The sequence below is a fragment of the Bos indicus x Bos taurus genome, chromosome 17 (assembly GCF_003369695.1).
Source record: "Bos indicus x Bos taurus breed Angus x Brahman F1 hybrid chromosome 17, Bos_hybrid_MaternalHap_v2.0, whole genome shotgun sequence".
Lineage (NCBI taxonomy): Eukaryota > Metazoa > Chordata > Mammalia > Artiodactyla > Bovidae > Bos > Bos indicus x Bos taurus.
The window spans coordinates 6,609,559-6,626,435 of NC_040092.1; the positions used below are offsets into that span (position 1 = coordinate 6,609,559).

Here is a 16,877-nt window from a genome sequence, read left to right on the forward strand (position 1 = left end):
CTGACAAAGGACTCTCCCTCGGCCAGGGTGGCTCGGCGACGTCCGTACCAGTCGTCAGAGGCGGGCGTCACCACGAAGTGGGCGCGACAAAAAACAACAACAATAAAACAACACTTAGCCGTTCTCGGCCGCGAAAACCTTCACCGTATCAATAACGCAAATGCTCTAAATCCAAAGCCACCGTAGCGTCCCACTGCTGCCATGGCAACGAGCGCGTCATATCCGCTGACGTGATGTCATTTCTGGTGCGCCGCACCCGCGTTCCGGCGCCTTAGTGGCGCGTTTCTCGCACCGAGTGGGGCGCTGAGTTCGGTCCGCTGAGCCGGAGAGAGGTGAGCTGGGCCCGGGAGTGGACGGACAGGGGACGCGGGGGAGTCTGTGCCAGTAGGAGAGGGGGCTCTGGCTCGCGGAAGCGGGCCTCGGCCTCGCCGGTCGCTCTTCCCCTTTCCAGACAGCGCGGCCGCAGCGGGGAGGGAGCGGGGCCGCTCGGGGTCTCCGGGCCGACTTGGACACCGATCCTCCACCGCGGGGCCTGGACGGCGCGGCAGGGAGACGCCGAGCCTTGGCTGCAGTTCCCCCTGGTTTCCAGCCTCACCAGCCGTGGAACCTAGGGAAGTTAATTTCTCAGCCTCGCTTTACTTAAGTCTGAAGTTCGAAGGCGCTAGCAGTATCTCCCTCGTAGAGGTGTCTTGATGCTTATGTTAGATTATCGGCCTGAAGCGTCCAGCAAGGGCTTACTTAGCACCTCCTGGGGGCTCTGTAACTCGTGACAGCTCCGTGCTTTTTACCATGCCCTGTGCCCGAGGAGGCAGCGGTGATCGGCGACTGGGACACCCCTCCTCCTCTGAGAGTATTTCCCCCCTTTTTTGCGCGTGTATGACGTTGGGACCGGCAGGACCCAACCATTGCACCAGTGAGTTGAGAAGAGTAAGTAGGGAAAACTTTCCCACGGAGCTGACCAGAGTTTGAACTCGCCTTAGAAGTGTTGCGAGTTGGCCGACCCTGAAGTCTGCTTTTGGCAGCTGCTAGACGGAGGTCCCAGCGCTGTCATGCATGTAATGCATTGCGTTGTGGTGCCCCATGCTTGGCACTTGGTCTGCGTTTAATATTCATGCATTGAGTACCAGGTAGAGCGGGGATTTGAACTCGGGCTGTGTGATTTCAGCACCTGCTTTCACCATCACTTTATTCCATGCTAATCCAGTAATAGGAGGGGCCATAGACCTAATCCTGGGACTAGCGTAACAAGCGGTTACTGTGAGCTAAGTGTCTTGAAAGAGCCATCTCATTGATTCTGCCTCACAAGCCTTCTCTAAGGTTGGTACTGTAGTTAATCCACTTAAGAGACAGCTGAATCTCATCACACAGCTCCCCTGAGTTGATGGCTGCATCGGGTTCACAGACGTGTGCTGTTTTAAGGTCCTTTTCATAATCAAAAGAGGTTCCTGTCTGGGGAGGAAAACCTGAGGGTCATATTTAAGTGTTTTCTAAGAAAAAGAAATCACTTTGCTCAGCTGTTATAAGTCCAGATGAAACTCTTCACTCAGCAATAGAAAAAAATAACATCCAGGAAGATGTTTGCCTCATTTGTGAGGCAGCCATCCGTAGAATAACATCCTTAAGCTGTTTTTGCGTGGTTTGTGTGTATGTGAGTGTGGGTGATGTTTGACAACATTGAGAAGGAAGTGTGTGCTTAACCACATGGACTGTTGGGACTGGTCTTTTTTATTCTGTTTTGGTACCTGTTTTCTAAAATACGTTTTTAGCGTCTGCTTTATTGAATTGTACCAGTGACTTCACTGGATTTTAGTTTGGGGGAAATTGTGAGGGCAGCAGGGAGTGGCAGCTAACAGGGCAGCCTGCTGCTGCCGCCCCCAGGACTTGTCACAGACTGTGCCTTTTCCCTGCCTCCCTTCAGTGACGGGCCATGTCGCTGTCCCACCTGTACCGGGACGGGGAAGGCCACATGGACGATGACGAGGACGAGCGGGAGAACTTCGAGATCACTGACTGGGATCTCCAGAATGAATTCAACCCCAACCGGCAGCGCCACTGGCAGACCAAGGAAGAGGCCACCTACGGAGTGTGGGCAGAGCGAGACTCGGATGAGGAGAGGCCCAGCTTTGGAGGCAAACGGTATGGCTGGCGCGGACCGCTTTCCCCAGGCGTTGGGGAGCTACCCCGCTAAGTACGCTTCTCTCCTGGCCTCCCCAAGCCCTTTAGCTGTGACCTCAGCCAAGGAGCCCAGTTCCTCCTTTGGACAGAGCGCTGCTCTCTCACTGACCGATCATGAGTGAGCGATCATGTATCTAAAGCCTTGTGCTGTAGCCCCAGTCCTTCCCTTCCAGGAGCCCAGACCCCGGAGGATGGAGGCAGGCTTACAAATGGAAGTTTGTAACTGACGTAGGACCGGAGGGGGGGTACTTTTCCTTGTGTTTGACCTGTTCTGGGAGGTCAGGGAAGATTGGTGGGGGGCAGGAGGGAGCAGAGCCCCTTGATGAGAGGAGCAGGGCATCCAGGAGGGTGTGAGCGGTCTTGTGGGGAGACGGGGGAGAGGGAGAGAAGGGGACTGTGGTCTGTGCAGACGGGGTGAGACATGGCGTGGGGAGTATGTGTGCAGAGGACCCTGTGAAGCCACAGTGGAAACGGGGCTGTGTGAGGAGGCCCGGGCGGTGTCCAAGGATACGTGGTGGAGACTGGGCCGGGAGGGCAGCCACAGGCTGGGGGTTCAGGCTGAAAGCCGCCTCCCCCTTGGTGTGAAGTCGTGTGTGGGAGCTGCGGCACGCTTGAGCAGAGTGTGTAGCAGACTGAGGTTTGTCTGCGTGTCCCCACCTGAAGCCTGGATTCTCCAGCCCGTTGAGACTGTACATTTTTCACAAAAGAGACTGGGGAGAAGGAGCAGAGATCCGTTCAGGCTCTTTTCATCTGGCAAGAAATGTTAACAGTGGACAGTATGGATCACAGGGCAGGAATGTACGATCATAAGATAGTAACAGCAGCCAGGACCTGCGGGTTCCTCACAGGCATGGTCTCACTGACCTTCTGAGAGAGGCACCAGGTGTAAAACGGGGTAAGTTTCACAGATTAGGGAACAGCGGCGAGTCACGCAGCTGAGCTGTGAGAATCGGGGTCTGTCCGATCTGGAGTTGGGCTCTCATATGGCATCTCTTAGGGGAAAATTCCTCTGTGGATCTTACTGCCACAGGGATGTTTATTTACTAGGTCAGTCATTTTAGAAAGCATCACCTTATGTTGCAGTATTCCCGGGCTTTTTCATTGGATTCTTTTCGCTCTCCCTTTAACCACACAATACAGAGCTGTCAGCTCCAGTTTATACAAAGGGGAGCTGTGGTTAAGAACTTGCTGTAAGTACTGTTCTTGAAGCGATCGGATAAAATTAGTACTTTCCATCTCACACAGTTAATTTCTTAGCTATTTTAGTTTTCATAAATACATTTAATGAACACAAGCTTTTCTAAGAATGATTGATAAAATTGCTAATATACTTTCCGTTCATATAATCTCCCTTAAATGTATTATATTTATGATTTTGATTTATGAAAGTGTCTTTTCTTATTTGATTTTTATACTTGAAATAGTGTCTGAAACAAATTTCTTGCGGGGGGTGTGGGGGTGGAGAGTATTGTTTACTTAAATGTTGTGTTTCATGTGTAGAGCAAAGCGAGTCAGTTATATGCATGTGCTTCTATTTATAAATATACACATATACATACACGGAGAGACGCTCTTTTTCAGACACCTTTCCTATATAGGCTGTTACACAATGTTGAGTCGAGTTCTCTGTGCTACACGGTAGGCCCTTGTCTGTTTCATATGCTCAAGTGTGTGTTAACCCTGATCTCTCTAACTTATCTCTTCCCCCACATTTTCCCTTTGGCAGCCATAAGTTTGATTTCGAGATCTGTGAGTCTGTCCCTGTCTTGGAAACAAGTTCATTTGTGTGATTTTAAAAGTTAGATTCCACAGATGAGTGACACCACGCGTTTGTCTTTCTCTGTCACGGTCACTTAGTGACGTGGTCGCGAGGCCCCTGTGTGCTGCTGCGGGTGGTGCTGTTTCATCACTTTTAATGCCAAGCAATACTGCCTCGTGTGTGATTGTGCCACCCCCATATCCGTTCACCCGCTGATGGACATTTAGGCCGCTTCCGCGTCCTGGCCGTGGTAGATGGTGCTGCACTGGGTACTGGCGTGCCTGTGTCTTTCTCTTTCAGTGTTTATTTGGCTGCCTTGGGTCTAGCTCCGTAGTTGTGGTGTGAGGACTGACTTGCCCTGCATCTTGTGGGATTTAAGTTTCCGCAGCTAAGGATCACACCTGCGTCCCGTGCATCACGAGGCTGACTGTTAACCACGGGACCACCCGGGAGGTCGTGGGGTGCACGTATCTTTTCAAGTCATGGTTTCCCACGATATGTACCCAGCAGTGGTATTGCTGGATCGAACGGTGGCTCTGCTTTTAGTCTTCTAGGGCATCTCATCCCGTCTCCACAGTGGCGGCACCAGCAGTGCAGGAGGGCTCCCCTTTCCTCCCCGCCCTCTGTAGCGTTTGTTGTTTGTAGAATTTTTGATGATGGCCATTCTGATTGGTGTGAGGTGATACTTACTGAAGTTTTGATTTGCATTTCTCTTACTAGCAGTGTCAGGCTTCTTTTCAGTTGCCTCTTGGCCAGCTGTGTGTCTTTGGGAAAATGTCTATTTAGGGCTCCTGCCCCTTTTGTGATTGGGTTTTTTAAAAAAATATTGAGCTGCCTGAGCTATTCGTAGATTTTGGAGATTAATCCCTTGTTGGTCGCATCTTTCGCAAATATTTTCTCCCAGTTTGTGAGTTGTCTTTTCATTTTGTTTATGGTTTCCTTTGCTGTGCAAAAGCTTTTGAGATTAATTGGGTCCCATTTGTTTATTTTTGTTTTTATTTCCATTACTCCTAAGAGCTGATTGTTGAGTTTTAAGCTTTGAAGCTGGAGTTTTAAGCCAACTTTTTCAGTCCTCTTTCACCTTCATCAAGAGGCTCTTTAGTTCCTCTTCACTTTCTGCCATAAGGGTGGTGTCAGCTGCATATCTGAGGTTATTGATACTTCTTCCGGCAATCTTGATTCCAGCTTGTGCTTCATCCAGCCTGGCATTTTGCATGATGTGCTCTGCACAAAAGTTAAATAAGCAGGGTGACAATATACAGCCTTGACATAGTCCTTTCCCAGTTTGGAACCAGTCCACTGTTCCATGTCCAGTTCTAACTGTTGCTTATTGTCCTGTGTACGGATTTCTCAGGAGGCAGGTTGGGTGGTCTGGTATTCTTGTCTCTTAAGAATTTTCCAGAGTTTGTTGTGATCCACAACAAAGGATTTAGTGTAATCAATAATGTTGAAGTAGATGTTTTTTTCTGGAACTCTCTTGCTTTTTTTATAATCTAGCAGATGTCGGCAATTTGATCTCTGGTTCCTCTGCCTTTTCTAAATCCAGCTTGACTATCTGGAAGTTCACGGTTCACATGTTGCTGAAGCCTGGCTTTGAGAATTTTCAGCATTACCTTGCTATCATGTGAAATGAGAGCAATTGTGTGGTAGTTTGAGCATTCTTTGGCATTGCCTTTCTTTGGAATTGGAATGAAAACCGACCTTTTCCAGTCCTATGGCCACTGCTAAGTTTTCCAAATTTGTTGGCATATTGAGTGCAGCACTTTAACAGCATCATCTTTTAGCATTTGAAATAACTCAACTGGAATTCCATCACCTCCACTAACTTTGCTCGTAGTGATGCTTTCTAAGGCCCACTTGGTTTTGCATTCCAGGATGTCTGGCTCTAGGTGAGTGATCACACCATCATGATTATCTGGGTCATTAAGATCTTTTTTGTATAGTTTTTCTGTGTATTTTTGTCACCTCTTCTTAATATCTTCTGCTTCCGTTAGGTCCATACCATTTCTGTCCTTTATTGTGGCCATCTTTGCACAAAAATTTCCCTTGGTATCTCTGATTTTCTTGAAGAGACCTCTAGTCTTTCCCATTCTATTGTTTCCTTCTATTTCTTTTGCATTGTTCACTTAGGAAGGCTATCTTATCTCTCCTTGCTATTTTGGGAACTCTGCATTCAGGTGGGTATGTCTTTCCTTTTCTCCTTTGCCTTTTGCTTGTCTTTTCTCAGCTATTTGTAAGCCCTCCTCAGACATCGATTTTGTCTTTTTGCATTTCTTTTTCTTGGGGATGGTCTTGATCACTGCCTCCTGTTCAGCGTTACGAACCTCCATCCATAGTTCTTGAGGCTATTGGAGATCTAATAGATCTAATTAGATCTATGGCAATCCATAGATCTAATTAGATCTATGGCAATCTTTGGCAATCCATAGATCTAATTAGATCTGTGGCAATCCATAGATCTAATCTGTGGCAATCCATAGATCTAATCCATGGAGATTAGATTTTCAGATCTAATCCTTTGAATCTTTGTCACTTCCACTGTATAATCATTAAGGGATTTGATTTAGGTCATACTGAATGGTTTTCCCTACTTACTTCAATTTAAGTCTGAATTTTGTAATGTGTTCCTCAGCTCCTGGTCTTGTTTTTGCTAACTGTATACAGCTTCTCCATCTTCAGCTGCAAAGAATATAATCCATCTGATTTTGGTTTTGACCATTTGGTGATGTCCATGTGTAGAGTCGTCTCTTGTGTTGTTGAAAACGGATGTTTGCTATGATCAGTGCGTTCTTTTGGCAGAATTCTGTTAGCCTTAGCCTTGCTTCATTTTGTACTCCAAGGCCAAACTTGGCTGCTACTCTGGGTGTCTCTTGTCTTCCTACTTTTACATTCCAGTCCCCTATGATGAAAAGGACATCTTTTTTTTGGTGTTAGTTCTAGAAGTCTTATAGATCATCATAGAACTGTTCTTCAACTTCAGCTTCTTCAGCATTACTGGTCAAGGCATAGACTTGGATAATGTGATATTGAATGGTTTGCTTTGGAAACGAACAGAGGTCATTGTCACTTTAGAGGTTGTACGCAAGTACTGCATTTCGGACTCCTTTGTTGACTATGATGGCTACTTCATTTCTTTTAAGGGATTCCTGCCCACAGTAGTAGATATATCTGAATTAAATACACCCATTCCAGTCCATTTTAGTTCATTGATTCCTGAAATGTCAGTGTTCACTCTTGCTATCTCCTGTTTGACGACTTCCGATTTATGTTTATTATCATCAGTTATTATGATTACTGATGTTTGAATGTGTTCCTCCATTTTACTAGTAATTTAACAGGCTTTATTTCTTAAACCTTTCCTGCCTTAACTGAATTTACCAAGTTATTGTTTTTTAATATTAATTAACTCTTGGCCACACTGGGTCTTTGTTGCGTGGGCTTTCTCTAGCTGAGACGGGGCTGCTCTCTAGTTGCCAGGCATCGGCTTCCCATCCTGGCGGCTTCGTTAGTTGTGGAGCATGGGCTAGAAGGCGCATGGGCTTAGTTGCCCATGGCGTGTGGGATCTTCCCAGACCAGAGACTGAACCTCTGTCCCCTGTGTGGGCAGGCCGATTCTTAACCACTGGACCACCAGGTAAGTCCTCAAGTTATAGTTTGTTTTTTTTTTTTTTTAATGTATTAAATGAGGGGTGGACAGTCACATCATACTTAGAATTTTTAGTCAACTCTATGCTGTCATTGGTAAGCCTGAAGTCACAGAGTTGAGACATCAGGTCAAAGTGTCGAATGTGATTACAGGGGAGCCGGGTCTGGGGCACTGAGGATAGTCAGCGCTGCTCTTTTAAAATGGATCCCACAAGGTCTGCTCTAAGGAGCTCTCGGGCCAATGACGTTGGCCTGAGAGAGTTCTTACAGACCCCCTGGACCTTCTGTTTGCCCGCAGGGCCCGCGACTACTCTGCCCCTGTCAACTTCATCAGCGCGGGGCTCAAGAAAGGGGTGGCAGAGGAGGCGGAGCTGGAGGACTCCGATGATGAAGAGAAACCCGTGAAGCAGGATGAATTTCCTAAGGATTTCGGACCGAAGAAATTAAAAACGGTAGCATCTTTATTGAAGGGCTGTGACCTTAGTAATGTCCCCAGAAGGTCGCTGTGGCCCTGGCATCTGCTGAGGGGCGGGGGCTTTCTGCTGGAGGCCGGTCGTGTGGGCCTCTCCCTGTGGGAGCAGGTTTTCCGCGGGGTGGCTGTACCAGGCAGTCTTTGCTCTGTCCGGAGACATCACTGGTGTCCTTGTGGTTTATAGGATACTTCTCACAGTGCTCTGTGACTGCCCGGCCATGGTCCCATCAGCCAAGCTTGCTTGCTTAGGTTTTTCCTTCTTTGTTTTCAGGGTGGCAATTTTAAGCCCAGCCAGAAGGGTTTTGCAGGAGGAACCAAGTCTTTCATGGATTTTGGCAGCTGGGAAAGACACACAAAAGGAATCGGACAGAAGCTTCTTCAGAAAATGGGCTACGTACCTGGAAGGGGCCTGGGGAAGAACGCTCAAGGTGTGGTGCCCTGCCCGTGGGCGCTCGGGGTGGGCAGGCAGGGGCAGGGAGGGGCGCGCTCTGCCTTTTCTCTGCTTTGTTGCTTTTCTGCCAGCGTGTGACAGTGGTGCTCTAAGCTTCGCACTTTATCAAAACTCAAGTTACATAAAATGCCGTATTTCAGCATGAGGGAGTGGTCGGGCTTAATACAGCCTGATGGGCTGAAAACAAGCTGCTTTCTGGCCTGCCCAGTGTTTCTAAAAAGTCAGATCAGTTGCCAGTGTTTAAAAATCAGACAATTTCTCCTAGGTTGTAGATAAGCTACAGTTTAGGAGATTGGCAGGGATTGGGTTAGCTGACAACTCCTGCCCCTGTCAGCCCCCACAGCTTCCTTATTCTGGAAGCGGTCTCCACACCACAGCCCCCTCTCCTTGTTCCTGTTACTGTCCCTGGGCTCTGCTCACAAAGGGGCAGGATAGGTAACTTAGCTGCATGAAACATTCATGGACCTGAGTGAAGATTGGAAAGGTGGCCTGGAATGAGAGTGAAGGCTGTTCTATTTGGGAGCTCAACAGTACGAGCTGGAAAGGGTGTGGTGGGAAGTTCGGGGTGGGGGCAGTTCTTCACAGAAATGCTGTAGTCCTGTTTGTAAACTTTTTAAAAAGAAAAATGCATTTATTTCCAAGGTGCATAGTATGAGCAAAGCAAGCATAGGAGATAGGAACTACCAATATGAAATATTATACAAATGTAATACACGAGTGATGAGTGATTGTCGCTCAGTTGTGTCCGACTCTGTGACCCCATGGACTGTAGCCACCAGGCTCCTTTGTCTCTGGAATTCTCCAGGCAAGCATGCTGGAGTGGGTTGCCATGCCCTTCTCCAGGGGATCTTCCTGACCCAGGGATCGAACCCTGGTCTCCTGTATTGCAGGCAGATTCTTTACCAGCTGAGCCACCAGGGAAGCCTGTGTATATATACAATACAATAAGAAAACAGATGGAGTTTAAATGGCGGTTCCCCCTCTCTTTAGTCAGAATCAACATATCCTTCCCGTAGTAATCGGCCTCCAGGTGAACAGGGTAGGCCAGGGTCAGTTATAAATACTCCCGTCCGCTAAGTAAGTGACCGCGGTGGAAGCGGACCCGCGCTCAGGGCCTGCATGCGCTCCTGTTGGCACATTGCTCTGTGGTATCGGCAGCAGGACCACGTGGGGCGTGCAGGAGCAGCTCCCCTTCCGGGCAGCGTGCTGTCCCATGGAAGGACCAGGGAGCGGGTCTCCGCGAGTGGCGCACCCACACGATGGCAGTGACCGCAAGTCTGTCTCTCTGAAATTCATCAGGCATCATTAACCCAATCGAAGCCAAGCAGAGGAAGGGCAAAGGTGCGGTGGGGGCGTACGGCTCGGAGCGCACCACCCAGTCCCTGCAGGACTTCCCCGTGGTCGACTCGGAAGAAGAGGCCGAGGAGGTGGGTCGGGAGGCGGCCCGGCTGTCCTGTGCGCCGGTCGGTTGGGGTTGGTCTGTCTGCTCGTTTGTTTGCTCAGCCAGCTTCTGGGGGTTCAGGGGTTGAGCTCACACTGTGCACCAGTATGGGCCAGAGGCTGGTGTCCCGCCATCAACAGGGAACAGAGTACACGAGTAACCAGTGTGGTCAGAAATGGGGGTGTGGGGACAGGGTCTCTCCTTTGTAGTGGGGAGTGGGTGTCAGGCAGCCTCCTCGGAGGGGTCAGCGTCAGACAGCACCGTCCTCAGCACAGAACCGTGTGGAGGTCTCAGCGGCCCTTTCGTCTTCTGATGGACCCTGCCCCTCTGACTCAGGAATTTCAGAAGGAGCTGAGCCAGTGGAGGAAAGACCCCAGCGGAAGCAAGAAGAAGCCCAAGTATTCTTACAAGACCGTGGAAGAGCTGAAAGCCAAGGGCAGGATTAGCAAGAAGCTCACCGCTCCCCAGAAGGAGCTTTCTCAGGTCAAGGTAGGTGCCCATAGATGCCAGCCCTGGATGGGGGTCTGGGAGACACGCAGTTACCCCATGCAGCAGAGGCGGTCACGGAGCACTGGCTCGTAAGGTTCCTGCGGGCCTTCTGTGCAGGGGGCGGGAGGGTGTGTGCGTGTGCTTTAATCGTGTGTAGCAGCCTCTGTCCATTCCCTGCACTCAGGCTGGTCATCGCCCTCCCCCGCCTTCCCCGACACGACAGGGCTGAACTGACTGACGTTCCCAGCTTTCTGGGGCTGCCAGTTCTGCTGTTCTGTGGCAGACCTTGAACATCTCTGGGTCCGTCTGGGGCAGGTTGCTTTGCGCGTAAAGCCTTGTCTGTGCTGGGGACAGTTCTTAAGGCTCGATTCCTAGAAGTGGAGTTGCCAAGTTCAAGCACTGGAAGATCTTTCAGTCTCTGACCAGAAGGGGCCCTCCGGGCATCCCCGCGTGGCCTCTTATGGTGACTTGATTTTCGGCCCTGGGCATGTGCAGACTGAGAGGCTTTCCCGTCACCGCCCCAGGGGACAGAGGTGACAGGTGTCTGCTGCAGGAGGTCAGTGTGTGTCACAGAACTGAGAGTTCATTGGGTTCTCCAAGGTCAGGTGTCAGGTCAGCTGGGGACCTGGCAGGGAGTGAGGCGTCTGGGTTGCAGCTGGAGCCTCTGCGGCCATGGGTCTGGGCGGGCCCGAGGGCTGGAGCGGAGGTGAACGTCTTCCTGGGGGTTCCAGTTCAGCGGGTCCCGGGTCGTGGTCGTGGCTCAAGAGATGGCGATACTTGGGTTCAGTACCATCCATTCTCATTCCTCAGTCCCCAGACACCGAAATCACCTCATGTCCTTGGTTGCCTTTGTGGGTTTTGTGTGTTTCACGTTTTTATGCTGAAAAACAGAACAGAGCAACTCTTACTACACGCAGTACGCAGCACCTGTTAGACAACTGCGAAACGGAGGCAAAAGTATTAACGTTATTTCCCATAATGACCAGTTTTCACACCTGTGATGTAGATCTTTTCAGGTCTTTTTGTTGAAATGTGCATTTTTTACCAAGATATTTTTGACTGTTTGTTGTTTTATTGCCTGCTTTAATCGGTACAGCCTCTACTCTTGTATGAAAATAGTTTGATCTCAACAGCATAGTCCCATTCGTATGTCATCAGTTTTCCGTCTGGTCTGTCCAGAGGCCCCAGGGGAGGGCTTGTCCGCCTGTCCCTGGTGGTCGGGACCAGGGCCTCTGCTGAGCCCTTCCCCAGCTCCGCTGAGCAGTGCTCACAGGCTCCCTCGAGCGTGGCGCCCTCCCCGGGCTTCGGTGCGCGTCCTACGGGGGTGGGGGAGGGGTGGGGGCGGGGCGGTGGCGCGCGTTCACCCGCGGGCCCCTCCGTCCTCCCCAGGTCATAGACATGACGGGCCGGGAGCAGAAGGTCTACTACAGCTACAGCCAGATCAGCCACAAGCACAGCGTCCCCGACGACGGGCTCCCGCCGCAGGCGCAGCCGCCGCCCCCGCCCGGCAAGGAGGCCCGGGCGCCCGGCTTCGCGCTGCCCGAGCTGGAGCACAACCTGCAGCTGCTCATCGAGCTGACGGAGCAGGAGATCATCCGCAACGACCGGCAGCTGCAGTACGAGCGGGACGTGGTGGTGAACTTGACGCATGAGCTGGAGAAGGCGGCGGGCGCGCTGCAGCAGGAGCAGCGGGCCATCGCCAGCCTGAGCGAGGTGCTGGCGCTCGTGGAGGAGTGCGAGCGGCGCCTGCAGCCCGGCTGCAGCGACCCGCTCACCCTGGACGAGTGCGCCCGCGTCTTCCAGACGCTGCGGGACAAGTACTACGAGGAGTACCGGATGTCTGACCGCGTGGACCTGGCCGTGGCCATCGTCTACCCGCTCATGAAGGACTACTTCAAGGAGTGGGACCCCCTCAAGGTGAGCGGGCAGGGAAGACCGCTGCGCAGCCTCTCGCTGGGGGCGGCCCGGGCTCCAGATGGTCTGGAGGGCGAGGGGCCGGCCGGCCGCTCTCAGCCGCCGTCTTCCTCCTCAGGACTGCACCTACGGCACCGAGACCATCTCCCAGTGGAAGAGCCTCCTGGAGAACGACCAGCTGCTGTCGCACGGCGGGCAGGACCTCTCTGCGGACGCCTTCCACAGGTGCTTCTGGGGGCGGCCGAGGAGCACTCCTGGCCGGGCGGCGGGGCTCGGCCTGTGTGGGCCCCAGGCACCTGCGGGCGCCGCTCTGGGAACTCAGATTCGCCCACCCACTTGCCCTCCCCTTGTGTGCGCTGAGGATCTGCCTGTCCTCGCTGGGCTCGCCCGGGAGTGAGGCAGGACCAGTCTCCAGGAAGGGACAAGGTGGGTGGTAACAGGGAGCGGACAGATACAGCCGGGCTGAGGATGGCAAGGGCGCCACCTGTGTGCACATGTGTGGGTGCGGGTGGAGGTAGAGGTCTCGGGAGGGTGATGCTGAAGCCCAGACCCAAGCGAGGGGTCGGCTCTGCAGGTGGAGGTACAGGTCTCGGGAGGGTGATGCTGAAGCCCAGACCCAAGCGAGGGGTCGGCTCTGCAGTAGAGCCCCAGGTGGGGAAGTGCACGACCCCTTGGGGGCTTGTGAGCCCGCAGCTGCCCTGCCAGGGACGCAGGGACACCCAGGAAACGCCCCGAGGCCGAGTGGGAGCCACGAGAGCTGTGGGCCGGCCGATGGTTTCCTGACGGGAGGGCCCTGCTGTTGGGTGTCTGCAGTCCTGCCCCAGAGGTGGGGGCGGGGGTGGTAGGGCCCTGGGTAGTGGGACCAGCTGGGTATAACCAGCCCCCCACCCACCTGCCTGCAGGCTTATCTGGGAGGTCTGGATGCCATTTGTCCGGAGCATCGTGGCGCAGTGGCAGCCGAGGAACTGTGACCCAATGGTGGACTTCCTAGACAGCTGGGCGCCCCTCATCCCCGTTTGGGTGCTGGACAACATCCTGGAGCAGCTCATCTTCCCCAAGCTGCAGAAGGAGGTGGGCCCTCGTGGGGATGGGGGGCCGGGGCTCAGGGAGCAGTTATCTTCAGTGGCTGTCACGTGAGCTCCAGCCTCAAAGCCGTTCCTCGAAGCCCCCTTTGTAGGGAATTCATATACTTGGTTTCTTCAATGACTTAGAATTGTACTGTTTCCGAGACTTAATACAAATAGTGTAGGTATACTGGTGGGTGAATAACCTTGTCTGGGGGGAATGTAATGGAGACTGTGGCCCCCCACACTCTTGCTCAGCCAGGAGGGCATCGTCTGCCCACCCCACAGGCTGCATGAACTCAGGCCCCTTGTGCTCCCCCTGCAGGTGGAGAGCTGGAACCCGCTGACGGACACCGTGCCCATCCACTCGTGGGTCCACCCGTGGCTGCCACTCATGCAGGCGCGCCTGGAGCCGCTCTACTCGCCCATCCGCAGCAAGCTGGCCAGCGCCCTACAGAAGTGGCATCCCAGCGACTCCTCGGCCAAGCTCATCCTCCAGCCCTGGAAAGACGTCTTCACCCCCGGCTCCTGGGAGGCCTTCATGGTCAAGAACATTGTGCCCAAGCTGGGTAAGGAGCCGAGGAAACACACCCGCAGCACAGCCACGTCCAGACTTGTCCCCTGAGAGGTGCCCGGAGCCCAAGTGTACCCAGGCCTTTCTGCCTCGTCCGGGTCAGCCTCTCTCTGCCTCCTGAGCTCTGGTTTGGGCCTCTGGTGACAGGGCAGCCACAGGGGTCCTCAAACTTTTGTCCCACTGGATTCTAAACTTAGAGCTAGTTCTGGGTTAGGGAAGGAAACAGTTTTTAAGAATTGTCACGTCAAGAGCTTAAACTCGACCTTTAACAGCAGCTCGAAGGCGGACACAGTGGCTGTACCTGAGAGGCTGGGTTTCTCTTCCAGGGATGTGCCTCGGGGAGCTGGTCATCAACCCCCACCAGCAGCACATGGACGCCTTCTACTGGGTCATCGACTGGGAAGGGATGGTCTCTGTCTCCAGCCTGGTGGGCCTTCTCGAAAAGCACTTCTTCCCCAAGTGGCTGCAGGTGAGCCCCGCGTCAGCTTGTGGGGTGCGGGGGGACAGCAGGAGCCACTCAAGCCGGGGACAGCTGGGGTGACTGGGGTCACACAAGAAGGAACTGCACAGGCAGGACCACAGTGCGCTCCCTTTATTGAACGCTTGCCACATGGGGGCCCGAGGGTGGGGGTGGGAAGCCCAGGCGCAGAGTCTACATGCAGGGCCCTTCACTGCCCAGCTGACCCCATTCAGCCCCTGAAACCCTGCAAGCGCCACCAGCTTGCAGACAGGGACCCAGACGAGCAGGTGGACACTGTGCTCCCGCTCGCCGCCGCGGTGGGCCCTGGCATCTCACCTGCCTCCTCTGGGCAGGTGCTGTGCTCCTGGCTGAGCAACAGCCCCAATTACGAGGAGATCACCAAGTGGTACCTGGGCTGGAAGTCCATGTTCTCGGACCAAGTGCTGGCGCACCCGTCCGTCAAGGACAAGTTCAACGAGGCTCTAGACATCATGAACAGGGCGGTGTCCTCCAATGTCGGTGAGTGGGGGCCCCGCACTGAGTCAGAGTTCACACCTGGGGCTCCAGGACGCAGACTCGTCTCAGCCCCTCCACGTAGTTACTTAGCCCACAGCTGCCCCCCGTCTCCTGCGGCTGAGAGGAGCGCTGTCCCTGAACAAGGCTCACGTGAGCCGGGTCCACCTCGTCACCGTGCTGGCGGCTCCTCGGTGCGTCTGCCGGGCCGGAGCTGGGTGGCCGCTCTAACACTTAGGAGTTAACCCGTCGTCCCTCCTGTAAACCAGGAGCGAAGCCCCACTTCCGGGTCTCGGTAAGGACCAGGGCGCCGGCTTAGTGTTTGTGGACCGCGCTCAGCGTAGGTGGTGTCTCCGGTGTCAGGAGGCGGCAGCTGACTGTTCAGTTACCACCTACCCCTGGGTAATACTCAGCTCTCGGGAGGTCCCGCTGCCTGGTGGGTCTGGGGGCCCCGTCAGCCAGTCCCGAGTTAGAGTGCGCTCACCTCGCAAAGCAAAGCCACCAGAGCACCTGGTCTAACCGTCTTTCACAGACAAGGCCACAGAGTGGCAGCTGGGACTGGACTTTCTATTCAGTTCTTTCTGCTTAGCCTATTACAGGATGACACAGACCCTATACTGTGTCTAGTGAGGTGAACGTGTGTCTGACCTCTGCTCACCCAGGCCTCCCCGGGACACTGGTGGGCATCTCTCTTCTCACACCCCAGACCTCCTCCTAGGCCACCCTGACCACGAGCCCCTAGAACTCTCCCCTCTGGACCCCTCAGTTACCACTGGGCATTTGGGGACCCTTCAACATCTGTGTTTCAGCCCCCCAGATATATCTATTGATTGTGTTGGCCTTATGTTTCAGGGATCTGAAAGCTGCCTTTGGGGACATGTGGGGTGAAAGCTCTATCAAGTGGGGAACAGAGGCTCATTGACTGTCAGGGTTGTTGAGTGTTTAATAACCTCTGGTCATTAGGCATGAACCATAAATTCTAACGTGGCTGCAGCCAGCTGTCCACCCCCGCCCCCCCTACCCCCCCTACCCCTGCCCAGGTGGTGCCTGGGCCTCTGTGGGTGGGCCCGCCCCGCCCCGCCCCGCCCCACCCCGCCCCGCCCCTGACCCCACCCCTACGCCTCGCAGGTGCCTACATGCAGCCTGGTGCGCGCGAGCACATTGCCTACCTCACGCACACGGAACGGAGGAAGGACTTCCAGTACGAGGCCATGCAGGAGCGGCGCGAGGCTGAGAACATGGCCCAGCGGGGCATCGGCGTGGCCGCCAGTGCCGTGCCCATGAACTTCAAGGACCTCATCGAGACCAAGGCCGAGGAGCACAACATCGTCTTCATGCCGGTCATCGGGAAGCGGCATGAAGGCAAGCAGCTGTACACCTTCGGCCGCATCGTCATCTACATCGACCGCGGCGTGGTGTTTGTGCAGGGCGAGAAGACCTGGGTGCCCACCTCGCTGCAGAGCCTCATCGACATGGCCAAGTAGGCCGCGCGCTTGCCAGGGGCGCGCTGGGGAATAAACAGCATCTTACAGCAGAGCTGACGTCCTCGCTGCTTGGTGAGAGGGCGCCTGCAGTTCCTATGCCACGGGCCCCTCACAGCGAGCTCAGGTCAGTGCAGGGAGGCTCTGTCTTCTTCCTGATGATCTCGAGGTCCTCACAGTCCTGGTAATCTGGCTCTTCCCGAAACGCCCAAGTGTCCGTGGGGAGCTGTGTTAGCTTTTGTATAGGAAACCAGTGGAGAGAGGTGTCATTAAACACGTCCATGTACCTTGGGGTCTGAGGGAACGCCAGCTCCTCCAGGCCTGTCAGAATCTGAGCAGAAAGATGCAAAAGTGAAACAAGCCTCACAGGCCCAGTGAGCCCCACCCTCCCGGGCTAGAGTCCTGGTCTACTCATCACTCCAACGTTACTAAGGAGTAA

At 53.8% G+C, this 16,877-nt stretch overlaps 2 protein-coding genes across 3 annotated transcripts in view; one reads left to right on the forward strand and one right to left on the reverse strand.

The window, feature by feature from the left end:
• The first annotated feature begins 231 nt into the window (after nucleotides 1-231).
• Nucleotides 232-16,493, forward strand: TFIP11 (tuftelin interacting protein 11). Of its 2 annotated transcripts, none has more exons than XM_027566440.1 (13): nucleotides 232-332; nucleotides 1,919-2,136; nucleotides 7,878-8,031; nucleotides 8,323-8,479; nucleotides 9,802-9,929; nucleotides 10,280-10,432; nucleotides 11,822-12,349; nucleotides 12,465-12,571; nucleotides 13,249-13,417; nucleotides 13,736-13,979; nucleotides 14,311-14,453; nucleotides 14,798-14,963; nucleotides 16,086-16,493. In XM_027566440.1, the coding sequence occupies exons 2-13, from the start codon at nucleotides 1,928-1,930 to the stop codon at nucleotides 16,439-16,441; spliced, it is 2,514 nt and encodes an 837-aa protein (XP_027422241.1). In that variant the 5' UTR covers nucleotides 232-332; nucleotides 1,919-1,927; the 3' UTR covers nucleotides 16,442-16,493. The 2 variants fall into 2 exon arrangements, with proteins under 2 accessions (XP_027422241.1, XP_027422242.1); XM_027566441.1 differs by lacking the exon at nucleotides 232-332 and adding an exon at nucleotides 434-1,317 and having other exon boundaries at nucleotides 16,086-16,491.
• Nucleotides 9,104-16,877, reverse strand: part of SRRD (SRR1 domain containing) — a 31,168-nt gene continuing 23,394 nt past the window's right edge. The window contains exons 7-8 of the mRNA XM_027566450.1: nucleotides 16,127-16,769; nucleotides 9,104-11,312 (exon numbers count right to left, since the gene is read on the reverse strand). Coding sequence (XP_027422251.1) covers nucleotides 16,551-16,769 — 219 coding nt within the window. The 3' untranslated portion in view covers nucleotides 9,104-11,312; nucleotides 16,127-16,550. The remainder of the gene's footprint in view (nucleotides 11,313-16,126; nucleotides 16,770-16,877) is intronic.

Bases quoted from the DNA above. Each gene is read 5' to 3' on its own strand.
- TFIP11 (XM_027566440.1), top strand. From the start codon at position 1,928: ATGTCGCTGTCCCACCTGTACCGGGACGGGGAAGGCCACATGGACGAT. The intron at 12,572-13,248 runs GTGCTTCTGGGG...ACCTGCCTGCAG, and splicing joins TCTGCGGACGCCTTCCACAG to GCTTATCTGGGAGGTCTGGA. The intron at 13,980-14,310 runs GTAAGGAGCCGA...TTTCTCTTCCAG, and splicing joins GAACATTGTGCCCAAGCTGG to GGATGTGCCTCGGGGAGCTG.